The sequence below is a fragment of the Salvia hispanica genome, chromosome 2 (genome assembly GCF_029641045.1).
Source record: "Salvia hispanica isolate PSC_SH4W2 chromosome 2, Shi_PSC_v1, whole genome shotgun sequence".
Classification (NCBI taxonomy): Eukaryota; Viridiplantae; Streptophyta; class Magnoliopsida; order Lamiales; family Lamiaceae; genus Salvia; species Salvia hispanica.
Genome location: NC_142693.1, coordinates 34,230,429 through 34,246,006, shown reverse-complemented (window position 1 = coordinate 34,246,006; position 15,578 = coordinate 34,230,429). Strand labels below are relative to the sequence as shown.

Sequence of the window (15,578 nt, the reverse complement as noted above, 5' to 3'; positions counted from 1 at the left end):
TATCCATTTTTTTATCAATGTTCTAAATCTCCCTAACAAAAACTTCATCAAGAACTTCAAAATTAAGGTGACGCCTTCTTCACCCACACACGGTGGCGGAGCAGATCTAGAACTTTTAGTTTAGGGTATGATGCCGAACTTTAAAATCTTAGTAATTATGTTTCGTTCTTTAGTTAAAATGATTATTTTAAAAAAATTGATATACATAAAAAAAGTGATTAACTTCTTGCATTATGATGTGAATCAAATTATAGTCCTTTATTGCATTATTTTAACATACTTTTTAAGGTGAAAAATGGACTCATTTTGATAAATTGTACAGAATAAAAGATCAAGCTCTAAGAAAGAGGGAATAGGAAAAAGGTCCGAATCTGATCAGTAATCATCCCTTCAAGATTAATTTTAAATGCTTCTACAAGTCGACCATTACATTCACCTTAGAAAGAACTTCGAGTGGATACCTCGCATGCCTCAATCAGAGCCTGGTAGAAGAAGATACAACTGTTTTACGGAGACTGCGCAATGCAGTGAAAAACGCGCGACCAGGCGTTCAAAACGCCCGACCTGTGTCGAGAGTCAGAAAAGCCCGATCGGGCATTTTCTAAGTCGTAGATCGCCCGACTGGGCAAATGTTATAGGGCCTGTTTTCAAGCCCTAACTATTTTCATAGCTAGTGCACGGATTCCAAAGGATCTTTGGCAGCTGGGGATGAATTTTAAAGAGATATTAGAGCTTGGGAGCCAAACTCGAGCTTACTATGCGACTGTACGAGTGTGGGTTGGTGAGTAGAGCCTAGGAGACGTGATCAACTTATCCTAAGTGCGAAATTCTACGATCAGTGATCAGCTGCGTGAGAGCGTAAAAATCAACACAATCCTAATAAATAATGGTAAGTAATTAGAATTTAGGATTCATGTGAACAAGTGACCCAAACAAGCTAGGAGTAGTCTTTTCTCTCTATTGTATTCCTCTTGCATTTTTTGGCGTCTCGTTTAGTACTTCACCCGCTTTCTCATTTAAAAAAACAAAATCAAACTAATTTACTGTTTTTTATTTAGATTTACTAGTTTAGTAATTAATCTTTTCCCTATGGGTTCAACACCTTTTATACTGCGTTGAATGTCTGTATACTTGCAGTAGTAGTATTTTTAGGGATTTATTACTTGTTTTGTGTACTTAAATTGTACCCTAGAAATCACAACAAGTTTTTGGCGCCGTTGCCATGGAGACGTTAATTGTTTGAACTTTGTGTGTTTTACTTTTTGTTTTTCTTAGTTTTATAGGTAGTTTAGTTTAGTTAATTTTTTATAGTTTTAGTTTGTTTTCCACAGAGTGCCCGTAATCCGTGTTTTTCTTGTGCAAAGATTATATCTTGGACGAGGGCGGAGCTTGTGTGGAAAGCGTGTGATGAGGGGTCATCAAGTAGACCATTTCTCAACGGTTTGGTAAAGGATGACTTGACTTCCACTCTTAGTATTTTATCCTAGAACACTTTCCTTTCCACACACACAATTATTAAGACAAATCCCGGAGTTGTCGAAGTTCTCGCTTCCGGTAGAGGGGTGACATCGTGCCAACTTAACCCTTGTTGTGATAGATATTATTGTGTTGTGCTTGGTATTTTCTGTTTTCACTGTGTTCTAGTTTGCTGGGATGTTCTATTTTTGTAGCCATCCAAAGATATGAAAGTATGAGATGTCTGTGGGATGCACCAAGCCCATTCGAGCTCACACTTCGGTTACGACCAAGAAGAAGATGAGGAGTTCTCATCCAATTGATCTTCTTAAGAGGAAGATATCCGATCTCGAGAAAAGGCAACATAATCCCGATTTCACATTTGGAGAAGGACTTGCCTTAGAAAAAGTCTTGAGCGATCTTCAAAATGCAAGAAGTGAAAGATTTAGGACTCTCAAAGATAAGGCATTTGAAGATGATTAGGATCTTACATGAGCTGAAATATGTGATAAAATGGAGGAGTTGATAGACGAGCCTCTCAAGCAGCCTGTAACAACCGCACTCTTGATTGAAGATGAAGTCTACCCTCTATGTGTATGGAGACGCTAGATGACTCATCCATTCAACATGTTTGTGAAGAAAAAGAAGAGGAGTGAGTCACATCGACTGTGGAAGCAGTAAAGGAGGATGTGGCGAGAGCTGCAGAGAGTATAGAGCCTCCATTTATTGAGCATGAGTCTTGCCAAACACTTGACTTGTTGTCATTCCATAGCATCCATGATCGGGTTTCGGGCTAGCCCGGTAGGTTAATCGGGTTGCAATCAATATGATTAATATGTGATTAATCCAATAAATAATTATGAAAATTAGCTATATTCATAAAATGTAAAATACTTATTTAATTATAATAAATTTGAGATATATGCTTAAACTTTATCATATTACAAAATCGGGTTTTGATTTTATCGGGCTATAAATTTTCAGCCCTAACCTTATAAATTTGGTGGGCTATTCGGGCCAATCCATAAGTTTCGGGTTACACTGATATCCCTAGTCTCAGGTATTCAATACATTTGTTACTGTAGTTCAAACTTTAGTAACAGGACACTAACTCAATATGAAAATAATGGATAATGTTAAGTATAGGAATTCAATATTTCCTATTTATTGAAAAAAGATTAGTATTGTAATTGAAGATCTGTTCTCATTGAGATAATATGTGTTGATCTTATGTGAATTGATGACACTATTTGCTATGATATGAGTTGAATTCTTGAAAGAGAACACAAATATGATACTGAAGATTAGGCAAGGGGTTGTGAATATGATTGTGGCTATAACCTAAATAATGAAAACTTCACTTAATTTTGAAGATTTTGTCCTGAATCATAACATACTATAAAGATAAAAACACCTAGAGTTTATCGGCCAATATCGATACTAGAGCCGGTGATAAATGGCTCGGTAGAGGCAGCTGATGAGGTACTACCCGGAGCCAGAGCCGGAGCAAGAGCAGGTGCATTATACACCGGCGTTGGCATTTCCAACGGAAGCGTAGGCCCCTCTTTCTCCAAATTCAAAACCTGGATCGCTTCTCGAATCGACGGCCTCCTATTCCAGTCAGGATGAGCACACCAAAGCCCCACCATCATCACTCTCTCCACCTCCCTCCCATCAAACTCCCCTTCCAGTCTCCCGTCCACACCCGACACAAGTTGCCCCTTCCCATACAGCTCCCACGCCCACGCCACCAGCCCTTTCTCCTCCAAAGGATCCGTTGATCGCCTTCCCGTTGCAATCTCCAGCGCCACTACCCCAAAGCTAAACACATCCGATTCCTTACTAGCTCTCCCACTCATCACATACTCTGGCGCCAGATACCCCAACGTCCCGGCTATCCCTGTCGTCTTCGGGTTGATCCCATGCTCCATCAGCCGAGCCAGTCCAAAGTCGCCTAGCTTGGCATTGAAGCTGGAATCCAACATAACATTGCTCGACTTAATGTCCCTGTGCACCACGCACTGCTCCCATTCCTCGTGGAGGTAGAGCAGTGCGGATGCCAATCCCTTAGCTATACTGTATCTCAATGTCCACTGTAGACATGAAGTTCTGCTAAATAGATGACGGTCCAGGCTTCCGTTAGGCATGAACTCGTAGACGAGCATGAACTCACCCTGGTCGTGGCACCAACCGATCAGTTGCACCAGGTTCCTGTGTCTCAACATGCCTATGGTCTTCACCTCCGCGATGTACTCCTTCTTCCCTTGCCTTGATCCCTTGGAGATTCTCTTCACCGCGACCGGGATATCTAGATCCACGAGGTGGCCTTTGTAAACGCCTCCGAATCCTCCCTCTCCTTGTTTTTTTGCTTCGGAGAAGTTGTTTGTGGCCGAAGCAAGCTCTTGGTAGGAAAATCTCCTCGGCCCGGTTGCTCTCTCAAGATCCTCATCTCCTATGGATACTGAATAAGCTCTGTTTCGGGTTTTCTTCGCTCTTCGTTTCTTCACTAACACGTATGCTAATACAGCAACGGTTACAAACACAAACGCTGCTACGGATAATCCTACAATCAGTGCTGTTTCGGTGTTATTTTGACCAGTTTCTTTAATATCTAAACTCGAAGCGAACTCCCACGAATGAAGAATGTGGCGTTCGACGTTGGAGCCCGTGGCAGCCGAGATCCCAACCGTGGCCCATTGAGGTAGGACTTCTTTGATATCCACTTGATAAGAAAGGCTTGAATTAGGGGCGCCGTTGTAGCTCCAGAAGACGGTTAGGTTCGTAGCGGCCGCGATGTAGACGATCCAGACATCCGCGGCCTCTCCGTCGTGTAAAGTGACGTTCCACGGCGTGGTGACGGAGGAGGCGATGGAGTTCTTGTTGATCCCCACGTGCTCGTACGGCGGGTCCCACTCGCCGGAGTTCGGGAAGGAGTCGAACTCCACGTGGAGGATCTGGCTCCACGAGGAGCCCGTGGTGGTGGTGTTGAAGAGGCCTAGGAAGCCGCCCCCGGAGTTGGGAGGGATCTCGAACCCGACGGGAGCAAGGAAGAAGGCGAGGCCGTTGCCGTGCTGCGGATTTTTCCGCGTGTCGATGGTGAAGGAGAAACGGGTGGTGAAATCTGCGGAACTGGAAGAGCTCCACAGAGGCACCTGTTTGGGTTTGGCAATTGAAAGTAAAATTAAAATATATTTATTGAAAGTAAAAATAAAATATAATTATCTCGTAAAAGGAGAACTGAAACCACTGTATATAAGTTTCTTTATTAATTAGTTTTTGGATGGAGCCTCGTGGATTTCTATCATTACCTTGCCGTTGTATATAACTCGGCCGACACGGAAGACATAGTTGACCATGTTGAGCTCGATTTTTCCGACGGAGAACACGGCATCGCCTTCGAGGAGTATGGAGGTGTCATCGGGGCTGAACCGGGGTAATTGGAAGTTGAGAGAGAGGGAGAAAGGGGTGAGAAAGAGAAGAAAGATGATGAGATGTCCATGTGCAGAGGGAGAGCACAATGTGGCCATGGTTATGGCTGATTATTTGTTTTTTCATGGTTTATAAGTATGCAATGAGTGATAGTCAACTAATCAGAGTTATTAAATGGTTCAAGGATAATTTATTAAAATTGGCTTTATCGTTGTTTATTCATGCTAATTTAATTATTTTACTATGCTTCGTTTGAAAGGGATTTGGATTAATTGACTAAATGACTTTTTTAATCAAAGATAGGACAGAAAATGGATGGGATTAAAAATTTAAAAATCGTTTGTGATGATTGACCTGTTCAATTTTTTTAATAAAATATGCCTAACAAAGATTCCTTGATTAGCAAGGAATGACTAATCTTCATTTTGGACTAACCGAAGAAAGAAGGCTTAATCTCACTTTTGGGCCCTTTAAATGTTAAATAAAATTTGTAAAATTTGAAATCTTCATGTACTCATTTATCATAGAATATATGGTGGAGGGAGTAGCATGTTTTCAATTTCTTACTTTATATCAGTTTCTTATTAAAATTCATGTCATATCTATAAATAAAATTATTTTTATGAACAGAGTGAGTAGCATATTTTCAATTTTAAAGACAAACCTAAATAAATATAGTTTTTTATTTTTAAACAAAGGAAGTAGTAGCATCTTCTTAATCATGGAAAATTTATGTAACTCATTCAATCTTCCTTCTCTCTCTATATTCTTTTGATTTCGATTATTCTGGTTTGCGTTTGTTTGTAGAATAGACTAAAGCTATGGCGGTAAGCATTATATATGACCTCTCACACGTTTCAATTTTGTATAAATTAAATTGCTTATATTTATAACTCATTATTGTGTTTTCCCTTTTTTATTTGATATACTAATATGATATGTTTACTTAATCAATTGATGAAACTTTATAGAATTATAGTGAAAATATTGTTTTTCTTATTATGCAGATAATGCATGAGGATAGAATCAGCCAATTGTCTAGTGATATTCTGATATCTATAATCTCTCGACTCAGCCTTCGAGAAGCTACTTCTACTTGCATACTCTCAACTTGCTGGAGACATCTCCATACCTATGTAACTCAACTTAATTTCTCAACATATGCAACATATGTGCATAAGATTGATAGGTTATTTGATAATAGAAGTATGGTGGACGTGGATCATATCTTGAATTCACATAGAGGCAGTCGAATAAAAGAGTTTAGTTTGAGCATCATAGGGGAAGGCAAGTTTGAGAGTTGGTTCAAATTTGCTCTAACTAAGAAAGTTGAACTAATTCATATAGCTATTCATGATAATAAGGATCAGGATCTTGACTTTCTTAGAGTTCCTAGTATGAATAATGGTCTCCAATGCCTTAAAGATTTATCTCTATGTGGTCTTAAATTGACCGAGCCATACTTTGAGCTTTTGGTCTCCAATTGCCCTACTCTTGAATCTTTGATAGTTGAATTTTCTTATGAGTTGAAAAATGTCTCAATTATTGGCCTCTCGAAATTGAAGCATTTGAACTTGTCCTACTTTATGGGAGTTGAATCCATTGTGATTCGCGATGCTATTAGCCTCGTTTATTTGACGCTTCATCTATTGAGCAGTGGATGCACCGTTCAACTTAGTAATACTCCGAAGCTTACCGAACTCAATTTTCGAGAATGTTTTGGAATATTCATGCTTGATGAGTTTCTTGACAGAATGCCATCTTGCTTATGCGACCAACTCGAAGTAATGTACCTTTCAACTAGTTTTAATGTTGATTTGCATCAGGTAATAATTTCTTTTTAATTTCTTTTATCTGCATATGTATATATCAAATATTAATATTTGCGATTTAAATTTCACAGATGGTTCTGCATTTAGAGTTGATCAAGCTAAAACATTTAGAGTTGGATATTGTTACGAAGGATTTTTCTGGATTGTATACGGTTCCCAATTTCTGTCGTTTGGTTGAAACATGCAGTTCTTTAGACAAACTTGTGATAAAGGTATGCATTAATTTGAGTATATGATATATGTTGATGCATTAATAGTCATTGCAATATTTTTGAATCCTGTTTATAATTTGTGCTGCAGTTTACAAATATTTCATCTGCCTATAGCTATAAAAACATGTTAGAATCACATGTTGGACCATACAAGTTGTCTCTGAAGTATTTAGAAATCACGGGATATTTGGGTTCTCCAATACAATTGGCGTTGGCTTTGAATACTATTAATAATGCTGGATCTCTTGAAAAAGTGACTGTGGTGGCTTCTGACAAAGATGCATTGGCTCGTGCATGTCATGATTTTCGACATATTAAATCAGTTAGTTTTCCGTCCCGGCTAAGATGACACATTGCTTAGCCGGCACGAGATTTTAGGAGTTATTAGTTAAAGTGTTTAATTGGAGAGAGAGAAGGTGGGTGAAAGTATTAAAGTAGAAAGATAAAGAAAGATGAATATTTTAATAGGAGTGAGAAAAAGTGGTTGAGTGTATTTATTGAAGAGGGAAAGTTACCAAAAAAGGAAATGTGTCATCTTAGTTGGGAAAGACTAAAAAGGAAAACGTGTCATCTTAAGCGGGACGGGGGGAGTAGTTATTTAATCGCTTCAATCTTTTCATATACGTGTTGTTAATTTATTTTATTTATATAGGCTGGGAAAATCTGAAAATATTATGGATTTTTAACAGTTTTTCATACATTCGTTTAAAGTTAATGCTTTGTTTGTTGCCTTACTATTGAATGCTACAAATTTATATAAATGATTATAACCACGCCTAAATCTTTCTTTTCTAATCAAGCTAATTCACTGAAATCAACCTTGTTCCCAACACACAAGAAAACTTTTCTAGTAATCAATATTTCTAAAATAATTATTCAAATACAAAAGGAAAATTTTCTAAAAATTTATATTTCACTATTTTTTTCCATCCACTTCCCTTAACATTTCCTAAATCTTAGCAAATTGGCTCAAAGGTTGCTGGATGAGGGTGATGGTAAGCCACAACAGTGATGTGATGGAAGACAACTTCATCGCGGACTTTTCTACGAAGAGTCAACGACCAAGCGCTCACTACTTGAGGATGATGACATACATGTGTATACAAAAAAGAAAATTTATAAGAGATAAAAAGCGATATTTTCGGTTCCTATTATTGTTCATGACTATAGACCATGTTTATTTTATCTTTTATTATTATTATTATTATTATCTTTTTTTCTTAAAAGCTTGACATGGGACAATGCATTTTGGTTCACCACAAATCAACGTCGCCTCCTCCCCTGCGCTGCCTCCACGCATCTAAAAGCTCCCATTTCTTAGCTCCTCCATGTATCAGATGGAAACTATATATACAGAAAAAGACACTTATACAAAACGCGATCTTCTTTTTTTGTTTATCATAATGGTTTTAAAAAACAACCCCTAAAAATAGTCTTGCAGTTGAATTAAAATGATCTAGAATGATAGTTAAATAAAGTGACTAGGAAAAAGTCATGAATGATAGCTAAAATATTAAAGGTAATTTGGTCAATTCATAGATATATATCATAAAAATAAGTACCCCTAGTAGTAAGAAAAAAAAAAGATAAAAATTCACTAAAAATTTCTTATTCTGAAAAATTCACATGATCCCCATATTTTGAGTGGAAAAGCCTACGAAATCGCTAATCTTAAGCTAATTTAATTAACAGGCCCAACTATTTAATATAGGGCAACTCATTCAATCTTCTTTCTCGCTCTAAATTCTTCTGATTTCGCTCATTCTGGTTTACGTTTGTTCGTAGCATAGATTAAAGCTCTATGGCGGTAAGCATTATATAATCTCTCATATCTTTCAGTTTCTTATCAATTAGTACATTACTTATATTGAAATTTGGAAACGTTGTAGATTATAGATTCGTATAACATTGTTATGATTTTGCCCTTTTTTTATTGGATAGGCTCATATGATGTTTCCCTCGATCAATTGATGAAGCTTTATAGACTTAATAGGGAAATATTGTTTTTCTAATTATGTTGATTTGAATGGCAGATTATGCATGAAGATATACAGAATTAGCAAATTGCCTATATATATTCTTGATATCTATAGTTTCTAGACTCAATATCCGAGAAGCTATGTCTACTTGCATGCTCTCAACTCGCTGGACACATTTCTATACCTATATCACTAAATGATAGAAATTAATCGGTTTCATCCTAAAACCAATTGGTGATATGTGGAGTTACCCTTATGATTTATAAACTAATTTCATGTGAGATATAGTTATATGTTACTACATTTGACTCAACACGGACTTTAAGAAATTTAAAAAAGAAAAGTGAGTTGAAAAACTTAGTGAGGTAGTGGTTCCACTTTTATTTATTAGTTTCATAATGAATGTGAGTGGTATGAGTTAGTGGAATATGGTGCTTAATTACCATTTATAGTAAAAGTAAAAGTGGACTCTTATTGTGGGACGGAAGTAGTATTTTTTAGTTTCAATTGCCAATACCCTCCTCCTCAAACCCCTTCAAGAGAACTTTAGAGGGTTTTGTTACTGACAAGTTGGATGAATGACCCATATTTTTCTGATTGGTTGGACTAGTGGCCTAACTTTAAAGCCAAGATATACTGCTGGATTAGTCAATTTTTGGCCCAGATATAGCTGCTAACATCTCTAGGCTGGCCAAGGTCATGGGAGAGGATCAAAGGAACATATAAGGCGATATAGAGGACCGATAAGGCCCTTAGGAATCGTTCCATCGAGGGGGAGGGAAAACGCCCGACCGGAAAACTCGTCTACAAAACAAAAGTGAACCACCATTGAAAAGAATGCCGCTGGCAGGACCGGAAAACATTGTAGTATAGAGTTTCGTATAACTCATTATTGTTTAATTGGGTGATACTTATATGATATGTTTACTCAAAACATTCGATGAAGCTTTATAGAATTATAGTAAAAGTATTGTTTATCTTATGTTTTTATTTGAATTGCAGATTCATGAAGATAGAATCAGCCAATTGCATAGTGATATTCTCATATCTATAATTTCTCGACTCACCCTTCGAGAAGCTACTTCTACTAGCATACTTTCAACTCGTTGGAGACATCTCCATACCTATATCACTCAACTTAATTTCCCAAAATATGCGCATAAAATAAATGAAATTAACACGTTATCAAATTATGAAAGTATGGTGGACCATGTCCTGAATTCACATAGAGGTGGTCGAATAAAAGAGTTCAGTTTGAACGGAAAAGGCAATTTTGAGAGTTGCTTCAAATTTGCCCTTAATAAGAAAGCTAAAATAATTCATATAGCTATGTATAATGAAAAGGATCTGGATCTTGACTTTCTTAGACTTCCTAGTACGAATAATGGTCTTCAATGCCTTAAAGATTTATCTCTTTTTGGTCTTAAATTGACCGATCAATATTTTGAGCTTTTGGTCTCCAATTGTACTATTCTTGAATCTTTGTCGGTTCAACTGTCTAATGAGTTGAAAAATGTCTCAATTGTTGGCCTCTCGAAATTGAAGCGTTTGAACTTGTCCAGCTTTATGGAAGTTGAATCCATTGTGATTCACGACACTATTAGCCTCGTTTCTTTGACGCTCCAACAATTGAGCAGCGGATGCACCGTGCAACTTAATAATACTCCAAAGCTTACCAAACTTAATTTTGGAGAAAGTTTTGGTAAATTCATGCTTGCTGAGTTTCTTGACGGAATGCCATCTTGCATATGTGACCAACTCCAAGTAATGCACCTCTTAACTAGTGTTGATTTTTTTATGCATAAGGTAATAAAATCTTTTTTAGTTTCTTTTTATCGTCATATATATCAAATACTAATATATGTGATTGAAATTTGCAGAGTGATCTACATTTTTATGATGAGTTGTTCTGGATTGATCTTGTCAATATAAAACATCTAGAGTTGGAGATTAAAATTATTGGTTTTTGTCGAAGCTTGTATATGTTACGCCATTTTTGTCGTTTGGTCGAAGCATGTACTTCTTTAGACAAACTTGTGATAAAGGTATGCATTAATTTGAGTGTATGATGTATGTTGATGCATTAATAGTCATTACAATGATTTGAATCATGCTTATAATTTGTGCTGCAGTGTACATGTGTACCCGCTTATGATATATGCAGGGTAGGATCATATGTTGGACAATGCAAGTTGTCTTTCAAGTATTTGGAAATCACATGATATTTGGTACTCCGATACAATTGGAGTTGGCTTTATACGTCATCAGAAATGCTGCATCTCTTGAAAAAGTGACTGTGGTGGCTGATGACGAAGATGCACTGGCTCGTGCACGTCATGATTTTAGACATATTAGATCAGTTAGTTTTTTAGTTATTTAACAGCTAAAATTTGCAGAGTGATCTACATTTTCACGATGAGTTATTATGGCTTGAACTTGTCAATATAAAACATCTACTCCTACTAGAGTTGGATATTGATACGATGGGTTTTTGTAGCCTGAATATGTTACGCCATTGCTGTGGTTTGGTTGAAACATGTGATAAATGTATGCATTAATTTAAGTATATGATGTATATTGATGCAATAGTCATTACAATAATTTGAATCATATTTATAATTTGTGCTGCAGTGTCCTCGTATCCTATCCACTTAGGTGGTGTTTGGTTTCCGAGATAGAATAATACAAGATACAATTTAGGATTGAGTTGTGAGATTATTTTAGTCATAGGGGTTAGCTATGACTAATTTTCTCATGATTATCCATCTAAGATTGAGTTGTGTGGTTGAATCTCATGAACCAAACACACTACAAATTATAATACAAAATAGGTTAGAATCATATGTTGGACGATGCAAGTTTTCTATAAAGTATTGGAAATCACGAGATATTTGGGTGCTCTATAATATAATTGAAGTTGGCTTTGTACATCATCAATAATGCTAGATCTCTTGAAAAAGTAACTGTGGTGGCTCGTGGCAAAGATGCATTGGCTCGTGCACGCCATGATTTTCGTCTTTTCGAGATATTGGATCAGTTAGTGTTTTACGCTGGAAAAGATCTGAAAATATTATTTACTTCATACCTTCGTTTAAATCAGTGCCTTACTATTGAGTATAATTGATTATAAGTTATAACCACGCCTAAATCTTTATTTTTCAATCAAGCTACTTCACTTAAACCAACCTAGTTCCCAACACACAAGAAAATATTTGTAGTAATCAATATTCTAAAATAATTATTCAATTAATTATGGTCTCTATAATTAATAGTAATTTATACTACTTGATGTGTCATTTATTTCTTTATTTTATTGCCTTCCAAAATATTTATAACATCGAAAATAATAATTAATTGATTTGTAGGAGAGGAGAAAGAGTTCTTGAAATTGTATTGCTGCAATAGCTTTCATTTTCTATATCTATACTAATAGAGTTCTTGTGGGAGACACGTGATTTTAGGAGGTTTGGTTTTGTGTGTTAAATGAAGAGAAAAATATAATTTTGATATTCATGTGAGAGAGAATTTTTTCCAAAAAGGAAAATGTAACATCTTTTGTGGGACAAACTAAAAAGGAAAATGTGACATCTTTTGTGGAACGAATGGAGTATAAAACTATTGATGGGAAAAAAAGAGTGGCCAAATTATTGGTCCAATCAAATGCATTGTAAAGACTTCCCAAACAAGTTTTGAAATACTGATAAATAGGTGTACAGTCAATTGAGACTGCATTTATTCATTTATGTGAACTAATGTAAACTATTATATGGTTGGAGTGCCTATCTCGTGGGAGCGATTCAGCCCAGAATCCGACGATCACTCCGGCGACAGACAAAGGTAGTATCTTTCGATCTACCCGTTTCTGAAAATTTGAACACCAAAATATTTAGTTTATTTTACAAATTCTGTAAAACATGAATAGAATTAAGAGAAAGATTTCTCACCGTGAACAAGGGCAACGCCGGCCAGAAGGAACAGAGAGTGACGGCGGCAAGCCCAGCCACCGAATGCAGTGGCTTTCGGGGCCGCGGCGGCAACAACAACTAGGGTGGGGCGTGAAACCGAGAGAGATTTGATACAATGGCGAGAAGAAGAAAAGTAGACGAAGGAGGAAAAAAAAAAGCAGCGGAAATGGTAGGCGTGTTGAATGAAGATTGTTGACTCATAATTGAAAGTATCGGGACTTAGTCTTTGTTGGTTTCAGCTTTAGTTTGACTCATTCTTAGTTAGTTATTTAGTGTTCCTAGTCATTAGCTATATTTTGTTATTGCTGATTTTTAGCTCATTTCAGTTTGCCGTTGTAATCTTCATGCTTAGAGGGCTTATAAATAGCACCTCATATTAGTGGAATAAATAAGTCTTTTGAGTCATTCTTCTAATACACAAAGGCTACGTTTATTTCTTTCTTCTTGCTGTACTCTACTAAATAAGCCTTTTGAGTCATTCTTCTTGCTGTACTCTACTCTCTGTTTCCAACATTTGTGGCATCTAGAGCTGGGTTCAATTACGATGGCCAGCAACGGGAGTTCGATGAGTGCTACACAACCACTCATTCCAGTCTTCAAAGGAGAAGGCTATGAATACTGGAGCATTCGGATGCAGACTCTACTGAGGTCTCAAGATCTATGGGACGTGGAGCAGGGATATGCAGATCCCGACGAGGCGAACAGATTGCGGGAGAACAAGAAGAAAGACTCGAAGGCGTTGGCGATCATCCAGCAAGCGGTGCACGACAGCGTCTTCTCCAGAATTGCAACGGCGACCACCTCGAAGCAAGCTTGGTCAACTTTGCAGAAAGAATTCAAGGGAGATTCAAAAGTCATCGTCGTGAGATTGCAATCACTTCGACGTGACTTTGAAACGCTGATCATGAAGAATGGAGAATGGAGAATCTGTGGCTGATTTTTTGTCGAGGGCAATGGCAACTGTCAGTCAAATGCGATCTTGTGGAGATAAGATCACGGACCAGACCATCGTTGAGAAGGTGCTCAGAAGCTTGACTCCAAAGTTTGATCATGTTGTAGCTGCAATTGAAGAATCAAAGGACCTATCGGTTTTTTCATTTGAAGAACTGATGGGATCTCTTCAAGCTCATGAGTCAAGGATTAACCGATCGTTTGAAAAGTCTGATGAAAAAGCTTTTCAAGTGAAAGGTGAATTTTCCAATCAAAAGGAGTTCTCTACGGAAAGAGGACGAGGCAGAAGAGGTTTCCGAGGTCGCGGGCGTGGCCAAGGTCGAGGTCGTGGCAGTCGATCTGATGCAAAGCAATATTTTGGTGGACAGCAAGGCGACAAGAGCCAAATTCAGTGTCATAATTGCGGCAAATATGGGCACGTGAAAGCAGATTGTTGGTCGATAGGAAAACAAGCAAATTGCGTCCAAGAGGCGAATGATAACAAGTTATTCATGGCGGTTGCAGACGCCGTGGATGTGCCGAATGATGTGTGGTTCGTGGATAGTGGTTGCTCGAATCACATGTGTTCCAACAAGGAGATGTTCAAAGAGCTCGATGAATCTCACAAGATTCAAGTCAGGCTAGGTGATGACAAATCTATTCAAGTTGAGGGGAAAGGTACAGTTGCAGTAAAGGATGGCCATGGTAACACCAAACTCATTTATGATGTCTATTTTATTCCACACTTGTCACATAATTTATTGAGTGTTGGGCAATTGATATCTACTGGATATATGGTGGTGTTTGATGATCGTTTATGTGTCATCAAAGAAAAAAAATCAGGGCAAATCATTGCAAAGGTTTGCATGATGGAGAATAGAATGTTTCCGATGCGAATGTCAAATGTGGAGAAATACGCTCTTGTTTCTAGCACGCAAGAGGCATCTCAACACCAATGGATTAAAGCTTCTACGGGAGAAAGGTATGGTTCATGGGCTGCCTAAAATTGATGATTTTGATTTATGTGAAGGATGTATCTATGGGAAATAGAGGAGGAAATCCTTTCCTAGTGGTGTATCGTGGAGAGCTTCTAATTGTCTTGAGCTCATTCATGCTGATTTGTGCGGGCCTATAAATACAGAGTCGATTGGTGGAAGTCGGTATTTCTTTCTAATTACCGATGATTATAGTCGCATGAGTTGGGTTTATTTTATGAAAAATAAATCCGAAGCCTTTGAGAACTTCAAGAATTTCAAGGCTATGGTGGAGAAGCAAAGTGAGAAGAGCATCAAGGTTCTTCGTACAGATAGGGGTGGTGAGTTTTTCTCTAATGAATTTAATCATTTTTGCGAGACTAATGGAATACGCAGAGAGTTGACAGCACCATATACGCCGGAGCGCGGCAGAATGGTGTGGCAGAGAGGAAAAATCGCACCGTTGTAGAGATGGCGAGAAGCATGTTTAAGACGAAGCATCTCCACAACTCCTTGTAGGCAGAAGCTGTTGCTACTGCCGTATTCTTGCTGAATTTATCTCCTACAAAAGCTGTTCAAAATCGCACACCATATGAAGCTTGGGGAGGTACGAAGCCGACGGTGAGCCATCTAAAGGTTTTTGGATGCGTAGCTTATGCTTTGGTGAGCTCTCAACACCGTCGAAAGCTTGACGAGAAATCTGAAAAGTGTATCTTCATTGGGTACTCTTCTCAATCTAAAGCATACAAGCTATATAAACCTCTTAGTGGAAAAGTTATTATCAGCAGAGACGTTGTTTTTC

The 15,578-nt window shown here is 37.7% G+C and overlaps 3 protein-coding genes across 3 annotated transcripts; 2 read left to right on the top strand and 1 right to left on the bottom strand.

The window, feature by feature from the left end:
• Positions 1 to 2,721: 2,721 nt before the first annotated feature.
• LOC125193415 (L-type lectin-domain containing receptor kinase IX.1-like) lies at positions 2,722 to 4,982 on the bottom strand. Its single transcript, XM_048091203.2, has 2 exons — positions 4,764 to 4,982; positions 2,722 to 4,607 (listed from the first exon to the last, which is right to left on the bottom strand). The coding sequence occupies exons 1-2, from the start codon at positions 4,980 to 4,982 to the stop codon at positions 2,877 to 2,879; spliced, it is 1,950 nt and encodes a 649-aa protein (XP_047947160.2). The 3' UTR covers positions 2,722 to 2,876.
• Positions 4,983 to 5,705: 723 nt separating this feature from the next.
• Positions 5,706 to 7,277, top strand: LOC148932244 (F-box/LRR-repeat protein 13-like). Its single transcript, XM_089065043.1, has 4 exons — positions 5,706 to 5,711; positions 5,892 to 6,710; positions 6,788 to 6,928; positions 7,017 to 7,277. Exons 1-4 carry the CDS (start codon positions 5,706 to 5,708, stop codon positions 7,275 to 7,277), a joined length of 1,227 nt encoding a protein of 408 aa, XP_088921169.1.
• A 1,452-nt stretch (positions 7,278 to 8,729) lies between these two features.
• On the top strand, positions 8,730 to 11,436 carry LOC125210021 (F-box/FBD/LRR-repeat protein At1g16930-like). Its single transcript, XM_048109601.2, has 4 exons — positions 8,730 to 8,735; positions 9,910 to 10,713; positions 10,788 to 10,952; positions 11,040 to 11,436. Exons 1-4 carry the CDS (start codon positions 8,730 to 8,732, stop codon positions 11,127 to 11,129), a joined length of 1,065 nt encoding a protein of 354 aa, XP_047965558.2. The 3' UTR covers positions 11,130 to 11,436.
• Positions 11,437 to 15,578: the final 4,142 nt, after the last annotated feature.